A 13,647-nucleotide genomic window follows, 5' to 3' on the forward strand; every position below is an offset into this window, starting at 1 on the left:
GCACTGAGGCACAGAGAATAAGTGACCTGACAAAGTCACAGAGCTGGAGGGACCCAGGCAGTCTGGTCTCAGAGCCCACATTCTCACCTGCTGCACCATCGTGCGCTCTGCAGAGAAGCACCACGTATCAGGAAGTGCCAGACAGCAGCCCGGCACCCAGGCCTTTAGACATGGGAAGAAGCTGAACTGCAGTGTCATCTGCCCTGGTCCAACCACCCTATGCATTCTTTAGGTCGTGGAACCTTGACTTTTCAAACGTTCTCATCCTCTCTCTTGCTACTTTAGTAAAAGCTTCTGTGTTTTCCAGGCTGGGAATGATTTCATGTTTATGTCACTTCTGCCCCCTCCTCATACAGATGCCTACCCTAATTCTGAAGTCGTCTACGTCTGGACCAACGGCTCCACCAAGTCTGTGGTGGTGGCGGAAGATGGCTCCAGACTGAACCAGTACCACTTGATGGGGCAGACGGTGGGCACTGAGAACATCAGCACCAGCACAGGTGAGGGCTCCCAGGTGCACTCCGGACACCACACCCCCGGAGAGCTCGCTGCTCCCAGCACCCCTCTGCAGGGCCCACGTGGGAGGTGGCACAGCAGCCAAGCACACCCTGTCCTGGACAGCTGTGCTCTCCCTGGGCCACAGCTGCGTGAGAGCTGGCCAAGGGAGTCCTCCCAGCCCGCCCCTCCCTGCAGCGGCACGCAGAGGCACCAGCTGTGGCCGGCAGTTGCAGTGGACCTGCTTATATAACACACCCCTAGGCAGGAAAGGTAGACAGCTTCCTACAAATACCCCCAGTTACCTGCTGCCCCACCTCCGGCTTTAAACAGCGCAGAGATTTCCCTGGAGTTGAAGTTGGGAAAGCACAACCAGGCAGCCTACAAAGAAGAGCTGAAATGTACACGAAGGAAGCAGACACTCTCAATGCCAGGTGCCCTGGGCTGGCCTGAGCCCTGCAGGGTCAATATCCCAGCCTGGCTTCCCCAAAAAAAAGTTGGTGGGGAGACCAAAGGAACAGGACACATTGCATCTCCAGAGCCTGCAAGTTCTGTGGCCAGATATCTCCAGGGCAGGCAGGCCCAGCCATAGGGGTCAAGGTCACCAGAGAGTGCCGTGAGCAAAGGAGGGGGTTTTGAGCTCCAAAAAGCTTCTGCAGACTTGGAGAAAAGCCTAAAGGGAGGCAGGGAGCCCTGATGGCAGAATGAGCTCTAAGCCCCAGAGGATATTTTCAAGGGAGCGCTCTGTCAGCACGGCTGATTGTCAGCACCGCTATCCTTGCAGCTGGCCGAGCACACAGGCCGTTGAGTGCATAGCCTGTTCTGGGTGCACACACAGGCAGTCAGCACCCTGTTGACCCACAGGCCTGCGCACTGGGCATCCCTGGGGGATATGAGAGTCTGGGAGGATGGCTTCACCGTTTGGTTACCACGCTAAAGGGAAAGGCAGAGGGAATGGGCCGGTTTTATGGAAACCAGTGGAAGGTAGCGTAGCAAGAGTTTGGTGTAAGCAATTGCGATGCTGAGGGAGGATATTCCAGTTTGGAACTGTTTCATATAGTTCTTTGAATATTAATAACTGGGATTTCTACTCCTGTTTGCATTCTACAATCTTTTAAAACAAACACGATCGAATTTTCCTACCCTCAACTCAAAAATATAACAAAATGAAAAGAACTACCAGCAAAAGAATTAGAAGTAGGAGAGTAATTTCAAGCCCTACTGTAAAACAGAATGCCATTTCACTTCTTCAAGTGCTAAGAAGACACAGACTTGGATCACTGGTAGAGATCCAGTCCTTGCTACCAACATACCCTTTGCCTCTTCTTTGCCCATTTCTCTCTCTGGTCTTCGAGCCGGCTCTGCTCCCTCACCTGCTGCGGACTATGGGAAAAGTGCACCTTTGCATTGCCGGCCTGTCCAGGCACGGCTGAGATTGTTGGCTCCTCTTGTGTTAGAGGGCAGATTTTGCCACATGTGATTGCTATGGTTCCTTCATCTCCTACATACGACATGTTTTGAGTTGACACTCAGTGAAGCAGCCACAGTGGGCCTTGCTGAGCTGTGGGCTTCCATCCCAATAGTAAACACTGCAACTGTGATGTCAGACTCTTAATGTCCCAACACGCAGTCCCTGCAGCCGCAGACCACTACTGTAACAGACCGGGGCCTGGGCTGATGGAGTCCCCAAGCCTATTCTCCCCACGTTCACAGTGCATCGCAGCTCTCCGGCCACACCATCCACTCCTCACAATTCAGCCAAAGTTTTTTGAATTGCTCTTCCTCCACCCCTCAAAGAACACTTCCCATCTCCCCAGGGAGAGGCAAATCCAGGCAGCAAGAAGACTGGCCCAGCAGGGCTCACACTCCCTGACCACAGCCCCCGACCTCAGCTCCTTACCAGTTCACCATGAGGACGGCATCATTCTCAGCAATGAATGGGAGGTCTCCTCGTGCCTCCCACACAGCCAGGCAAATCCAGAGAAGGCACTGGGGCATCGCCAAGGAAATGCCCCCAATTTCAGAGAACAGGTGACACAACTCTGGTAGGTGGCAGAAGGGATGAGCTGCCAGGACCCAGGGCCTCCGGAGCTGCTGCATCTCACTCTGCACCTGGGACGCAGCCAGCACAGGGCCTGCTGCTGGTGGGAACGGTCGTCTCACCTCCCTGGAGCCTGTAGACTGGAAACAAGAAGGACTCTGTCCACCCTCTGCAGGGCTCTGTGAAACCCTGAGTTATATCCGGGGAGGCTAAATCCTGAAATCCTAATTGCAGAAGCAGGCGAGCGAGTAGGGGGGAGAGAGGCACAGATTGTGACCGGAGATTAGTAAAACACACAAATCTGATTTCCCCCAGGAAGAGCATCCGTCAGCAAAGGCTCTTCAGAGACCAGGGGTCGTAAGACTTATAAAATGACTGAGAAAAAATTCAGGCATCCTCCTGTGTCCTCTCCTTAACCCAGATCATACAAATGAATGCTTGTCCAGCCTGACAGGGGAGTGGAAGGGAGGCTCCTGGTGAACTCCCTGGATGCAGCAAGCAGAGACTCTAGGGGACTGATGTGCAGTCATTTGCTTATTTGCAGGCGAATACACAATCATGACAGCTCACTTCCACCTGAAAAGGAAGATTGGCTACTTTGTCATCCAGACCTACCTTCCCTGCATAATGACCGTGATCTTATCACAGGTGTCCTTTTGGCTGAACCGGGAATCAGTCCCAGCCAGGACAGTTTTTGGTGAGTGTCCCCAAGCCAGGCCTGGACACTGGTGTTTTGCCACTGACCCTAACCACCCCAAAGCAACAGCAACAACCTCCATGAAACTTCTAGTGCTGCCTCTGTGTTGTGTGACCTGGAAAACAAATTGACCAATTCATTAAGAATTTAATGTTAAGGATTAGGGTTTAGGATTTCTCTCCAAAGAAGGATTTAAGGAATATCACATGGTCTATTTATAGTTATTTCCTTGCTGAAAAGCCTTTTTGCGTGGTTTGACCTTGCAGGCATGTATCTGTTTTATGTGAGATTTTGCTATTCAGGTTGAGCGTCATTTATCCCAAATGCTTGGAACCAAAAGTATTTCGGATGTCAGTTTTTTTTAAATTTTGGAAGAATTGCATGATACCAGTTGAGTATCTCTAATCTGAAAATCTGAAATGAGCTCCACGGAGCATTGTCTTTCAGCGTTATGTCAGTGCCCAAAAAGTTTTGGATTTTGTAGCATTTCAGGTTTCGGATTTTTGAAATAGGGATACTCAGTCTGTAGTATTTTTGGTTCTCATCAAGTATGACTTTGTAAGTTATCAGGCAGTTTTCTTTGAAATGTGCATGCCACTTTAAAATTAATCACCAAATAACAATCAAAGAGATGCAATAGGAATAAATTAAATCTGTATACCTGATGCAAACCTAGAGCAGCATCATTTTACGTCCCTAAGACATCAGCTAAGTTGGGAGAACTCTAACTCAGGAGGTACCGCGGCTCAGCAGACACAGTTGATCGTCTGAGTCTTAATTACCTCGAAGCTCAGCTGCCTCTGATTCAGGAAGATACGAAAGGCACTTTTGCCAGTCAGTTGTGATCCTAGATGCTCACATCTCTGTAGACTGTAAAGTACGATTCACACATCAGCATTTGCTATTTCAGTTTCCTTTCCAAAGCAGGAAAACGTTAGCATGCGTTTTATCTTAATGCTCCCCCAGAGTGTAGGCTGACCAAGAGCTCAGGGAGTTCAGGAGTGAGGGGCGCAGGGGTGCTCCCGTCTCCTCATCACTCTGCCTCCAGCCAAGAGTCCAGCTTCACTTGCCAAGCCCGAGCGAGCGTCAGGATTGTTTCAGGAGGGTGTGGAGGTTGGCTGGTGACCAGGCCGTGCTCCCCAAGTTAATGTGCCTCATGAACTCTTTAGGGGAATTTAGTTGGTAGGCAGAAAGAAAGCGGGCAGGGGATTGCCTGTTACTGTCGGGGTTTTTTGGCAGGGAGTGGAGGGAGATGCATGTTAAGATATTAAAGGCCCAAGAAGAAGACTCAAGAGGCTCGTTTAAGATCCTGCACAGAGCTCTTCCCCCTCAACACAGTGATTAACTGGATTTCTAAAAAAAATCAAAGATCTCTATTGATTCCTTTGGCAGTGTTGATTTCATGCAGGGAATGACGTTCGCTGTGTACTTGTATTGCTGTGAAGGATGGCGTTGAATGAAACCCCAGGCATACTACGTGTCCTTGGTGCTGTGCTGGTCTCCTGGGACTGCCCTAAGCAAGTCCCACACACTGGGGGCTTAAACAGCAGAAACGTATCAGCTCACACTTCCGGAGGCTGGAAGGCTGGGATCAGGGCGTTGGCAGGGCTGGCTTCTCCTGGGGCATGCAAGGGAAGGATCTGTTCCCGGCCTGTCTCTTGGCCTCTGGTAGCTCTTTAGCTCATGGCAGCATCACTCCAGCCCTCCCACGGCATGCTGCCTGTGTGCATGTCTGTCTCCAAGGTTCCCCATTTTATAAGGGCGTCAGTCATAGCAGATGAGGGTCCACCCCAGTGACCTCATTTTAACTTAATTACTTCTTTAAATACTGCATCTCCAAATAAGGCCATAATGTAGAGTACTGGAGGTTAGGACTTCAACATACGAATTTTACAGGCCCACAGTTTTTAGTTACACCCCCATCGCCCACACAGGTGCATGCTTCTGCAGAAGGCAGGGCTAGCAGGTGGAAGCTTTGTGAACCGCGAGAGTCCACAGGCCTGGCTCCCAGTGTGGGTAGTCTCACCTCCTTGCTGGCAAGCTTGGGCACCTTGCTAACTACTTCCAAATCTTCAGGCTCCCCAACCTGCCAAACAAGGATACTGACACCCATCCAGAATGCAGCTTAGACCAGGGTCTGACACTCAGCGGACCCAGTAGCTGGTGCATAGTCTGCCAGTCCTAAGGAACGTCCTCTTCCAGGGATCCAGCCTGGCTGTGTGGTCACTGCAGAGTTTTCCTAGTGGCCACAGGCTCCAGGCACAGCAGCCTCCAGGGGACACTGTTCCCGCTTTGAGGGACTGACATGCCCAGACCCAGATTCAGATATGGCGCTTCTGACAAGTCTGCAGTCAGGTGAAGGTCTGTCTTCCCTGTTTGCAGGGAGCCGTCTGCTTCCGGGTGCCTAGTAAATCACTGGGAGGCACCTGCTGGCTGCGGTGTGAATGTGACTGTCATTCTGCCTTGGATCTTGCCTTCGTGCTACAGAAACACATCACTCGCTCTACGTGTCTTTGTGGAGCACTGGCTGTTTGCCTGGCTTTGTTCATGGCAGTGGGAGCCAAAATCAGACCGCAATCCCTGCCCTCCTCAGTTCATATTCTAAAGGGAAGGGACAGTCAAGACACGGAGCGTCAGCAGTTGTCTGTCTAAGTGCTGTGAATCTGTTAGGTGTTAGCAAAACAGTAGAGGAAAGCGCAGGCTGGGATTAAAATCACCAGTCCCTTGGGAGGCCGAGGCGGGCGGATTGCATGAGGCCAGGAATTCGAGACCAGCCTGGCCAACGTGGCGAAACCCCGTCTCTACTAAAAATACAAAAATTAGCCAGGTGTGGGGATGCCTGCCTGTAATCCCAGCTACTCAGGCAGCTGAGGCACGAGAATTGCTTGAACCCCGGAGGCAGAGCTTGCAGTGAGCCGAGATCACGTCACTGCACTCCAGCCTGGGCAAGACTCTGTCTCAAAAAAAAAAAAAAAAAAAAAATCACTGGTCCCCTTTGTGTCTATCATTTTGGGCATGTTGTACTGGGGTCCTGGGTGCCGGCACTGAACCCTGTTTCCGTTTTCCACTCTGCCCCGCCTGACCCCCGCAGGGGTCACCACGGTGCTGACCATGACGACCCTCAGCATCAGCGCCCGGAACTCTCTGCCCAAAGTGGCCTACGCCACCGCCATGGACTGGTTCATAGCCGTGTGCTATGCCTTCGTCTTCTCGGCGCTGATAGAGTTTGCCACGGTCAATTACTTTACCAAGAGAGGCTGGGCCTGGGATGGCAAAAAGGCCTTGGAAGCAGCTAAGATCAAGGTACTGACTGTTTCTCCTCCCTTCTTCCAGGTCCCCTTGACAGAGAAAGTGTGCCCGATTCTATCCAAACATAAGACAAGGTGCTGCTCTTTCCTCCCCGGCAGCTCCCAAATGCTCCTTCCCTTATACTCAAGGCCCTCACCAAGTCTTACTGACAACAAGTCCAATTTCACTCCAGCAAAAGGCGACAGGATGTGAACGGCTTGGGCCTGTTTATATTCAAGCCTGTTATTTTGGCAGAAGTAACTCCTGTCTCTTAAGGGATGACACGTCTGGTTTTAATTGTGGAATCTGTTCTTCTGCTCGTTTTATCCCCCTTCACCACGCAGGCTGTCCTCTTCAGGTGGCCTCAGGTCGAGAAGGGGGCGCCGACGTAATGGAAGGAGTTCATCAGCAAAGCACACCCAAGCCCCGCTGAGTCCATGATTTGACCCCCTTTTACCAGGCACATAAATTGTTGTGAAAGCATTACTCTGTTCAAAGCAAAGCACCATCAAGTATTGAAAGGGTGATTTATGCCCAAATCTTAAGAACATTTGAAGAAAAAAGATTTACCAAGATTCCAAGCTGCATTGTTTCCTTGGGGAGATAAGAATAGCATTCATGGACAGTAAATAAAGCAGCATATGGTGAACTGCTAATTTCACCACACAGAAAACAAACACACACATCTCTGTGAGGAGAGAACAGGAGGTCAGAGCCATCGGGGTGACCTGAAAGTAAAACTTAATCTGTCCTTTGGAAAATCAGCATGAAGGGAGTCTTGGAAGGCATTAGAGAGGCCTCGAAGTGTAAGTCCCGACCTCCCAGCCAGGGACCACAAGCCAGTTACAGCAGAGCAGGAGGCCCTGGTTCTACCGGGAGAACTGCCTCCATCCCATCCACAGCCCTGTGCTTGCTCTGAGGGTTGGACTCTGCTGTCAGGAGTTCTGGCCTGACCTCGCCATTGTGCCTTCACTATTTCCACGTGCCAGGAGTCCCTCCCCTGCTGGAGTTTCAGCATAGAAGCCGCACTTCCAAGCCTAGCTCCCTGGCTGCGGGAAGGCCTGGCAGGACCCCTGCTGGGTGCTCTCATGGAGGGAGGAAAGGAGGAGCTGGAGGAAGGGCCTCGGGCGTGGGTGTGCTTTGAGGGCTGGGAGGAGGGACAGGAGTGATCTGACCGCACTGGGTGATAGGGACTGGGGAGCTGGGAGCAGGCTGTTCTCAGATGATGGAAGTTCTTGGCCGACACGTTTGAACTTGTTCCTGCAGACCAGGGGGCCAGAGAAGGTGCTGTGCGGGGAGGAATGAGAATGGAGTTTGGGGAGATGGGGCTTCCCAACACTCCGCACTGTGTTGCTGGAAGGTGCGTGTGTGTCACCTGCCTGGGACATAGACGGTGCATGAAGGATAGTGGGCTGGAGCCTGGTATGAAGTCAGGGAGCAGCCAGAAGTTCCTGACAGTCACCAAGGTTGTCGGGCTCATGCCTGTGAGTCCAGGAGGAACATGAACCCCCGGTGAACGGAGAGAGCACGCATGTGGTTGGGTGGTGTTGTTGGGTGTCGCCATCACTGGCTAATCTAATCGACGTAGATCTGAATTCTGAATGGAGGGTTGGAGGGAAGAGAGAGGATGAGGGTGACCTGCATTGTCTCATTCGATGAGAGTGAGGGTCTTCTAGAATAAGCAGCATGCCTCAGGCTGGCTTGTGGAATGTCAAGACTCTCTCGTTCCCGGAAGGCAGTGACGCTAGGGGTTCCACCCCTGCCGCCAGGAAGGGTCTGTGCCTGGAAGGCATGGAGCATGTGCAGGCAGCACACCCCGCAGTCAGACTCCGGCCACAAGCGTGAATTCCACAGCCTGGGGTCAGCCTACACCCGAGTAAACTGTTCCCTGGAAGTAGAGAGGAGTTTAAAAAAACAGACTGTGTTCACCATTGTTCCAAGTTGGGATCTCCAGAAGCAAACACTGGGTCAGCGTTTGGGGTGTGGCAGATTTTAGGAGGGAAGGTTTGGGAAAGGAAACTGGGGGCAGTGAGATTCGGAGAGGAAGAAATCAAACCGTGACGCAGGCCTAGCAAAGCCCAGGCTCACCCGCTGGGGCGTGTGGAGCAGGTGGCCAGTGGAGGTGCCCCGTGTCAGGGATGTGGCCAGGGCTTTAGACTCCTGCGTCGCTGCCCAACAGATGTGTCTGGTTTCCCCAGGAAGGGCATGAGTCTGGCCAGACCGCCCTCTGCAACTCAGGCTACCAGAAGAGCTGATTCCCGGCCGCACTGCCTGCCGCTGGGGAGCACGTCCTTCCGGACAGGCGGATTCCGGGGCGCGTGTACATCTCCACCACCAGCGCTGTGACTGTGCTGAGTCCCAGGCGGGTGTTCCCTGCCACCTGCCCCCACCCCTCTGCACATTCCTTCCCAGTAAAAACGCGCACCCTCAGGACAGAGCGGTATCTTCTAAAGGGCTTGCCCTTCACTTGGTTCCACCCAGAGCTAGAACCATTCTAAGCAGTAACTCACATGTATGGGTTTCTTCTGGCGGATCTGCATGAGCGCTCACATGACGGTGGGGAAGGCGGGGCTGGCAAAACTGCCATCGCATTTCTGAGGTGTGGCCCGCCTCCCTCAGGCTCCGGCACGGTTTCCCCAGGAGGTCCTCATGCCCCTGCCCCTGGCCTGGTTTTGGTTTACCTGTTTCACCTGTTTCCCCTGACTCGTGCTCTATGCTTGGCCTTTCTGCTTTTTATCTTTTCTTTATTCTTAACGTTTGATTTATTTTCTTTACTCTCTTGTGTTTTTCAAGTTTTAATTAATGAGACTGTATTACTTTAGTAGTGGAACACAGGTTGTCTAACATTTTATTGTGCACATTTTTAAACATACAGCAATGTTTAAAGAGGTTTACAGTGAAACCGTCTGCTGTTAACATTACCTGTGGCTGTGTCCTCACCACCTGTCACCTCTCCCTCTGTCTGTCCACCAATACACCCATCCTCAATCTGTGATTTTTTTTGCTACATTTCAAAATAAATTTCAGGTGGCAATGCATTTCCCACTCCATATGTCAGCATGCATGTCATTATAACTACAGTCCAATACTAGCTTACTGTTTTATTCCTTTGAAGCAAAATTTGTAGTGTGAAATGCTCAAGTATTAATGGCACCTTTGTTGCGTGTGCCCAAATATGTACATTGTGTGTAACTCGAATCCCTGCCACAGTAGAGGACATCTCCAGCCTCCAGAAAACTCACCATGCCTCTTTCCAGGCAGGGCTTGACCCCACCTGTCCAAACATATCCACTATTTTTATTTCTTCCACCATAATGTAACTTACCTGTTTAGAATTTTATATCCATGGCTCAAGCCTGTAATCCCAGCACTTTGGGAGGCCGAGACGGGCGGATCAGGAGGTCAGGAGATCGAGACCATCCTGGCTAACACGGTGAAACCCCGTCTCTACTAAAAAATACAAAAAACTAGCCGGGCGAGGTGGCGGGCGCCTGTAGTCCCAGCTACTCGGGAGGCTGAGGCAGGAGAATGGCGGGAACCCGGGAGGCGGAGCTTGCAGTGAGCTGAGATCCGGCCACAGCACTCCAGCCTGGGCGACAGAGTGAGACTCTGTCTCAAAAAAAAAAAAAAAAAAAAGAATTTTATATCCAAAAAAAAAAAAACTTCACAAAAAACGTATACAAGAAAGTTCATAACTGCTTAATCCGTAAGAGTTAAGATTAGAAACAGTCTAGGTGTCCATCGATTGGAGAGTAAGCAAACGGTGGCACATTCGTGCAAAGATACATCACTCAGCCATGAAAAGGAGAGGATGACTGATAGACACAGCAAATGGGCGAGTCTCAAAAGTCTTGTGCTGGGTGGAAGGCACCTTGTCAAAAGAGTGCATTCTGTACCATGAGGTTTAATTGCGTCCTTTCCTCCTTCCCCGCAGGCCACACCTTAGGGCTTCCCTTATATCCACACACCTTATTCCCTCCCGCTGGTGCACTCGAAGGTAAAGAAGTGATGGCTGCCTTTGCAGGGGGGAAGTCCTAATTCCGTTTATGCCAAGATCTTGAGAAATGCCAGACTTTAATTTTTTTTTTACTTTTATTTTAGGTTTAGAGGTACATGTGCAGGTTTGTTGTAGGAAAATCAAGTCACAGGAGTTTGTTATATAGATCATTTTGTCACCCAGGTACTAAGCCTGGTATCTAATGGTTATTTTTTTCTGCTCCTCTTCCTCCTCCCACCTTCCACCCCAATATCTGTTGTTTCCCTCTTTGTGTTCATAAGTTCTTATCATTCAGCTTCCACTTGTGGTATTTGGTGTTCTGTTCCTGTGTTAGTTTGCTAAAGATAATGGCCTCCAGTTCCATCCATGTTCCTGCAAAAGACAAGATCTCATTCTTTTTATCATTCTTTTTTTATGGCTGCACCATTCCATGGTGTATATGTACCACACTTTCTTTATCCAATCTGTCATTGATGGGTGTTTAGGTTGATTCCATGTCTTTGCTATGTGAGCGGTGTTGCAATGAACATTCTCATGCATGTGTCTTTATGGTAGAATGATCTGTATTCCTCTGGGAATATATCCAGTAATGAGATTGCCAGACTTACATAGCAATCATAGCTCTCATGTGTGCCCTGTCTGCAGGCTACCTGGAGACATCAGTGGAGGAGGGCCCTCTCCCAGGCTAAGCAGGTGTTTCTCTCTTTTGAAAGGTGCACCTTTAGAACTCCAAGGTGAGCTGACCATTGCCTGTAAGCGGCGCGTCCTTACATTCCTATTATATTTTGCAGAAAAAGCGTGAAGTCATGCTCAATAAGTCAACAAATGCTTTTACAGCTGGGAAGATGTCTCACCCCCCAAACATTCCGAAGGAACAGACTCCAGCAGGGACGTCGAATACAACCTCGGTCTCAGTAAAACCCTCCGAAGAGAAGACTCCTGAAAGCAAAAAGACTTACAACAGTATCAGCAAAATTGACAAAATGTCCCGAATCGTATTCCCAGTCTTGTTCGGCACTTTCAACTTAGTGTACTGGGCCACGTATTTGAATAGGGAGCCGGTGATAAAAGGAGCTGCCTCTCCAAAATAACCGGCCGCACTCCCAAACTCCAAGACTTCCAGCGAAATGGTATCAAGGGGAGGGCTTGCTCGCAGGGGCGTTCCATATGTGAGCACTATCTTTCAGGAAATTTTTGCATGTTTAATAATATGTACAAATAATATTGCCTTGATGTTTCTATATGTAACTTCAGATGTTTCCAAGACGTCCCATTGATAAATCAAGCAAACACCTTTCTAGGAAAACGGGATACAATGACCGACACTCAGATGCCCAGTATCATACGTTGATAGTTTACCAACAAGATACGTATATTTTTAACTGCTTCAAGTGTTACCTAACAATGTTTTTTATACCTCAAATGTCGTTTCATACAAAATTTCCCAGCGAATAAATATTTTAGGAAACTCTCCATGATTATGACTTGACCAACTCTATTGTGAGAAACAGGGATCATAAAGAGCACGTTTTTCATGACCAGGAAACTTGGACATTTACGTACAAAATGAACTGCCTCTGATCATTCTTACTGTTCTGAAATTAGGAAAGTGCTGCATGATCTTACATGAAGAAATAGAGTTGGCAAACATTTATGCAGGCAGATTAATAACAGAAACACATCATATGTTAGACACACAAATACAGTATTTCCCTGAGGAAAAAAAATTAACTGCTTAAATTTTTTGGGAGGAAAAAGACACATTTCTTACCCCACCCCACACCACCCACTACCTGAACAACAGCCAAGGAAAGAAAGGAGATGTTCAAACAAACCACTAACAGTGTGTTGACGGCACTCTCAGCCCTTGGCCCGTGTGATCACTGTCTCTGAAACACCGACCACCTCCCTCTGCAGCCAGCGTGCAGCGCTTCAGTGGTGAGAAATTGTCCTTGAGTTATTTTCCATTTTATTTCCTTGTATGTATTTCATGACTGGACTTCCTGCTCTGTCAGCTTTTGTATATGAATCTTAAATGTTCATTAAAAAATAAAAAATGAACCGATCTTGTGGACATATATGACTCTTTTTAAAAAATTTCGTGTTTTGGTGGACTCATTTCCTGAAAGTGACATAAATGGAACCCATCATGAAATTGCTTGGGAACGAAGCAGAACAAAACAAAACGTTTACTTGGTGGCTTGTCTCTGGTCCAACCTAATTCCATAGAGTAGCACCTGGAGAGAAAACTTGTTTAAACCACGGTGAGGGTAGACAGGTGAAAGCAGGTACAGCCCATCACAAATTTCTCAGTGGTGCAATGCCGCTTGGGCCTCGACTTGATAGAGTCTTCTCTGAGTGTATTTCAGGGTGGGTGTTTGTTGTGGGCATGGTGACTACCTGGTTCTTTACATATGGGAAGATTTAATTATCCCCCCACCCCCCTTTATTTTTTTGAGCCAAGGTCTTGCTCTGTTGCCCAAACTGGCGTGCAGTGGCTCAATAATGGCTCACTGCAGACTCAGCCTCGTAGGCTAAAGCAATTCTGCCACCTCAGCCCCCTAAGTAGCTGGGACGACAGGCGTGTACCACCATGCCTGGCTTATTTTTAAATTTTTCATAGAGACCAGGGTCTCACTCTATTGCCCAGGTTAGTCCTGAACTCCTGCATTGCCCCTTCGTTGGTTTTAGGGTCTCACAAATGGAAGGGTAAAGGCCAGCAGAGAAGGCATCTTCAGTGTTCACATGAGGAAGCATTTCCCTATTCTAAATGATGATGATATTTGTATAATGAGAGTGCTCTCTGTTATACCACAGCAAAAATCCCAGCAAAACAAAAAACAAACTTAAGGCTCAATAGAAGATCCTGTTTTCATATACTATGTAGTTACATTTCTCTCCTATAGTCTGTAGAGTTTAGCTTTGTGCTGTAGTTTGGAGAAAAATATACTGTAAGTTATGTCCAAATGGCTACATGCATGAACACCCTCTTTGAACATCTCAGTCCATCGATAGAAGAGTAAGCAACAGGTGACCTCACCACCTGTCACCTCTCCCTCTATCTGTCCACCAATACACCCATCCTCAATCTATGTTTTTTTTTTTTTGCTACATTTCAAAATAAATTTC

General features: G+C 49.1%; 1 protein-coding gene across 5 annotated transcripts in view; it reads left to right on the forward strand.

Moving 5' to 3' along the window:
- LOC105497448 (gamma-aminobutyric acid type A receptor subunit alpha5) overlaps positions 1-12,584 on the forward strand; it is an 81,481-nt gene extending 68,897 nt beyond the window's left edge. For all 5 annotated transcript variants that reach the window (XM_011768543.2, XM_011768541.2, XM_024797839.2 and 2 more), the window contains 4 exons: positions 357-500; positions 3,081-3,233; positions 6,325-6,536; positions 11,310-12,584. In XM_011768543.2, the coding sequence (XP_011766845.1) occupies positions 357-500; positions 3,081-3,233; positions 6,325-6,536; positions 11,310-11,609 (809 nt within the window). In that variant the 3' untranslated portion in view covers positions 11,610-12,584. The remainder of the gene's footprint in view (positions 1-356; positions 501-3,080; positions 3,234-6,324; positions 6,537-11,309) is intronic.
- The last annotated feature ends 1,063 nt before the right edge of the window (positions 12,585-13,647 follow it).

Source organism: Macaca nemestrina, chromosome 7 (assembly GCF_043159975.1).
Source record: "Macaca nemestrina isolate mMacNem1 chromosome 7, mMacNem.hap1, whole genome shotgun sequence".
Classification (NCBI taxonomy): domain Eukaryota; kingdom Metazoa; phylum Chordata; class Mammalia; order Primates; family Cercopithecidae; genus Macaca; species Macaca nemestrina.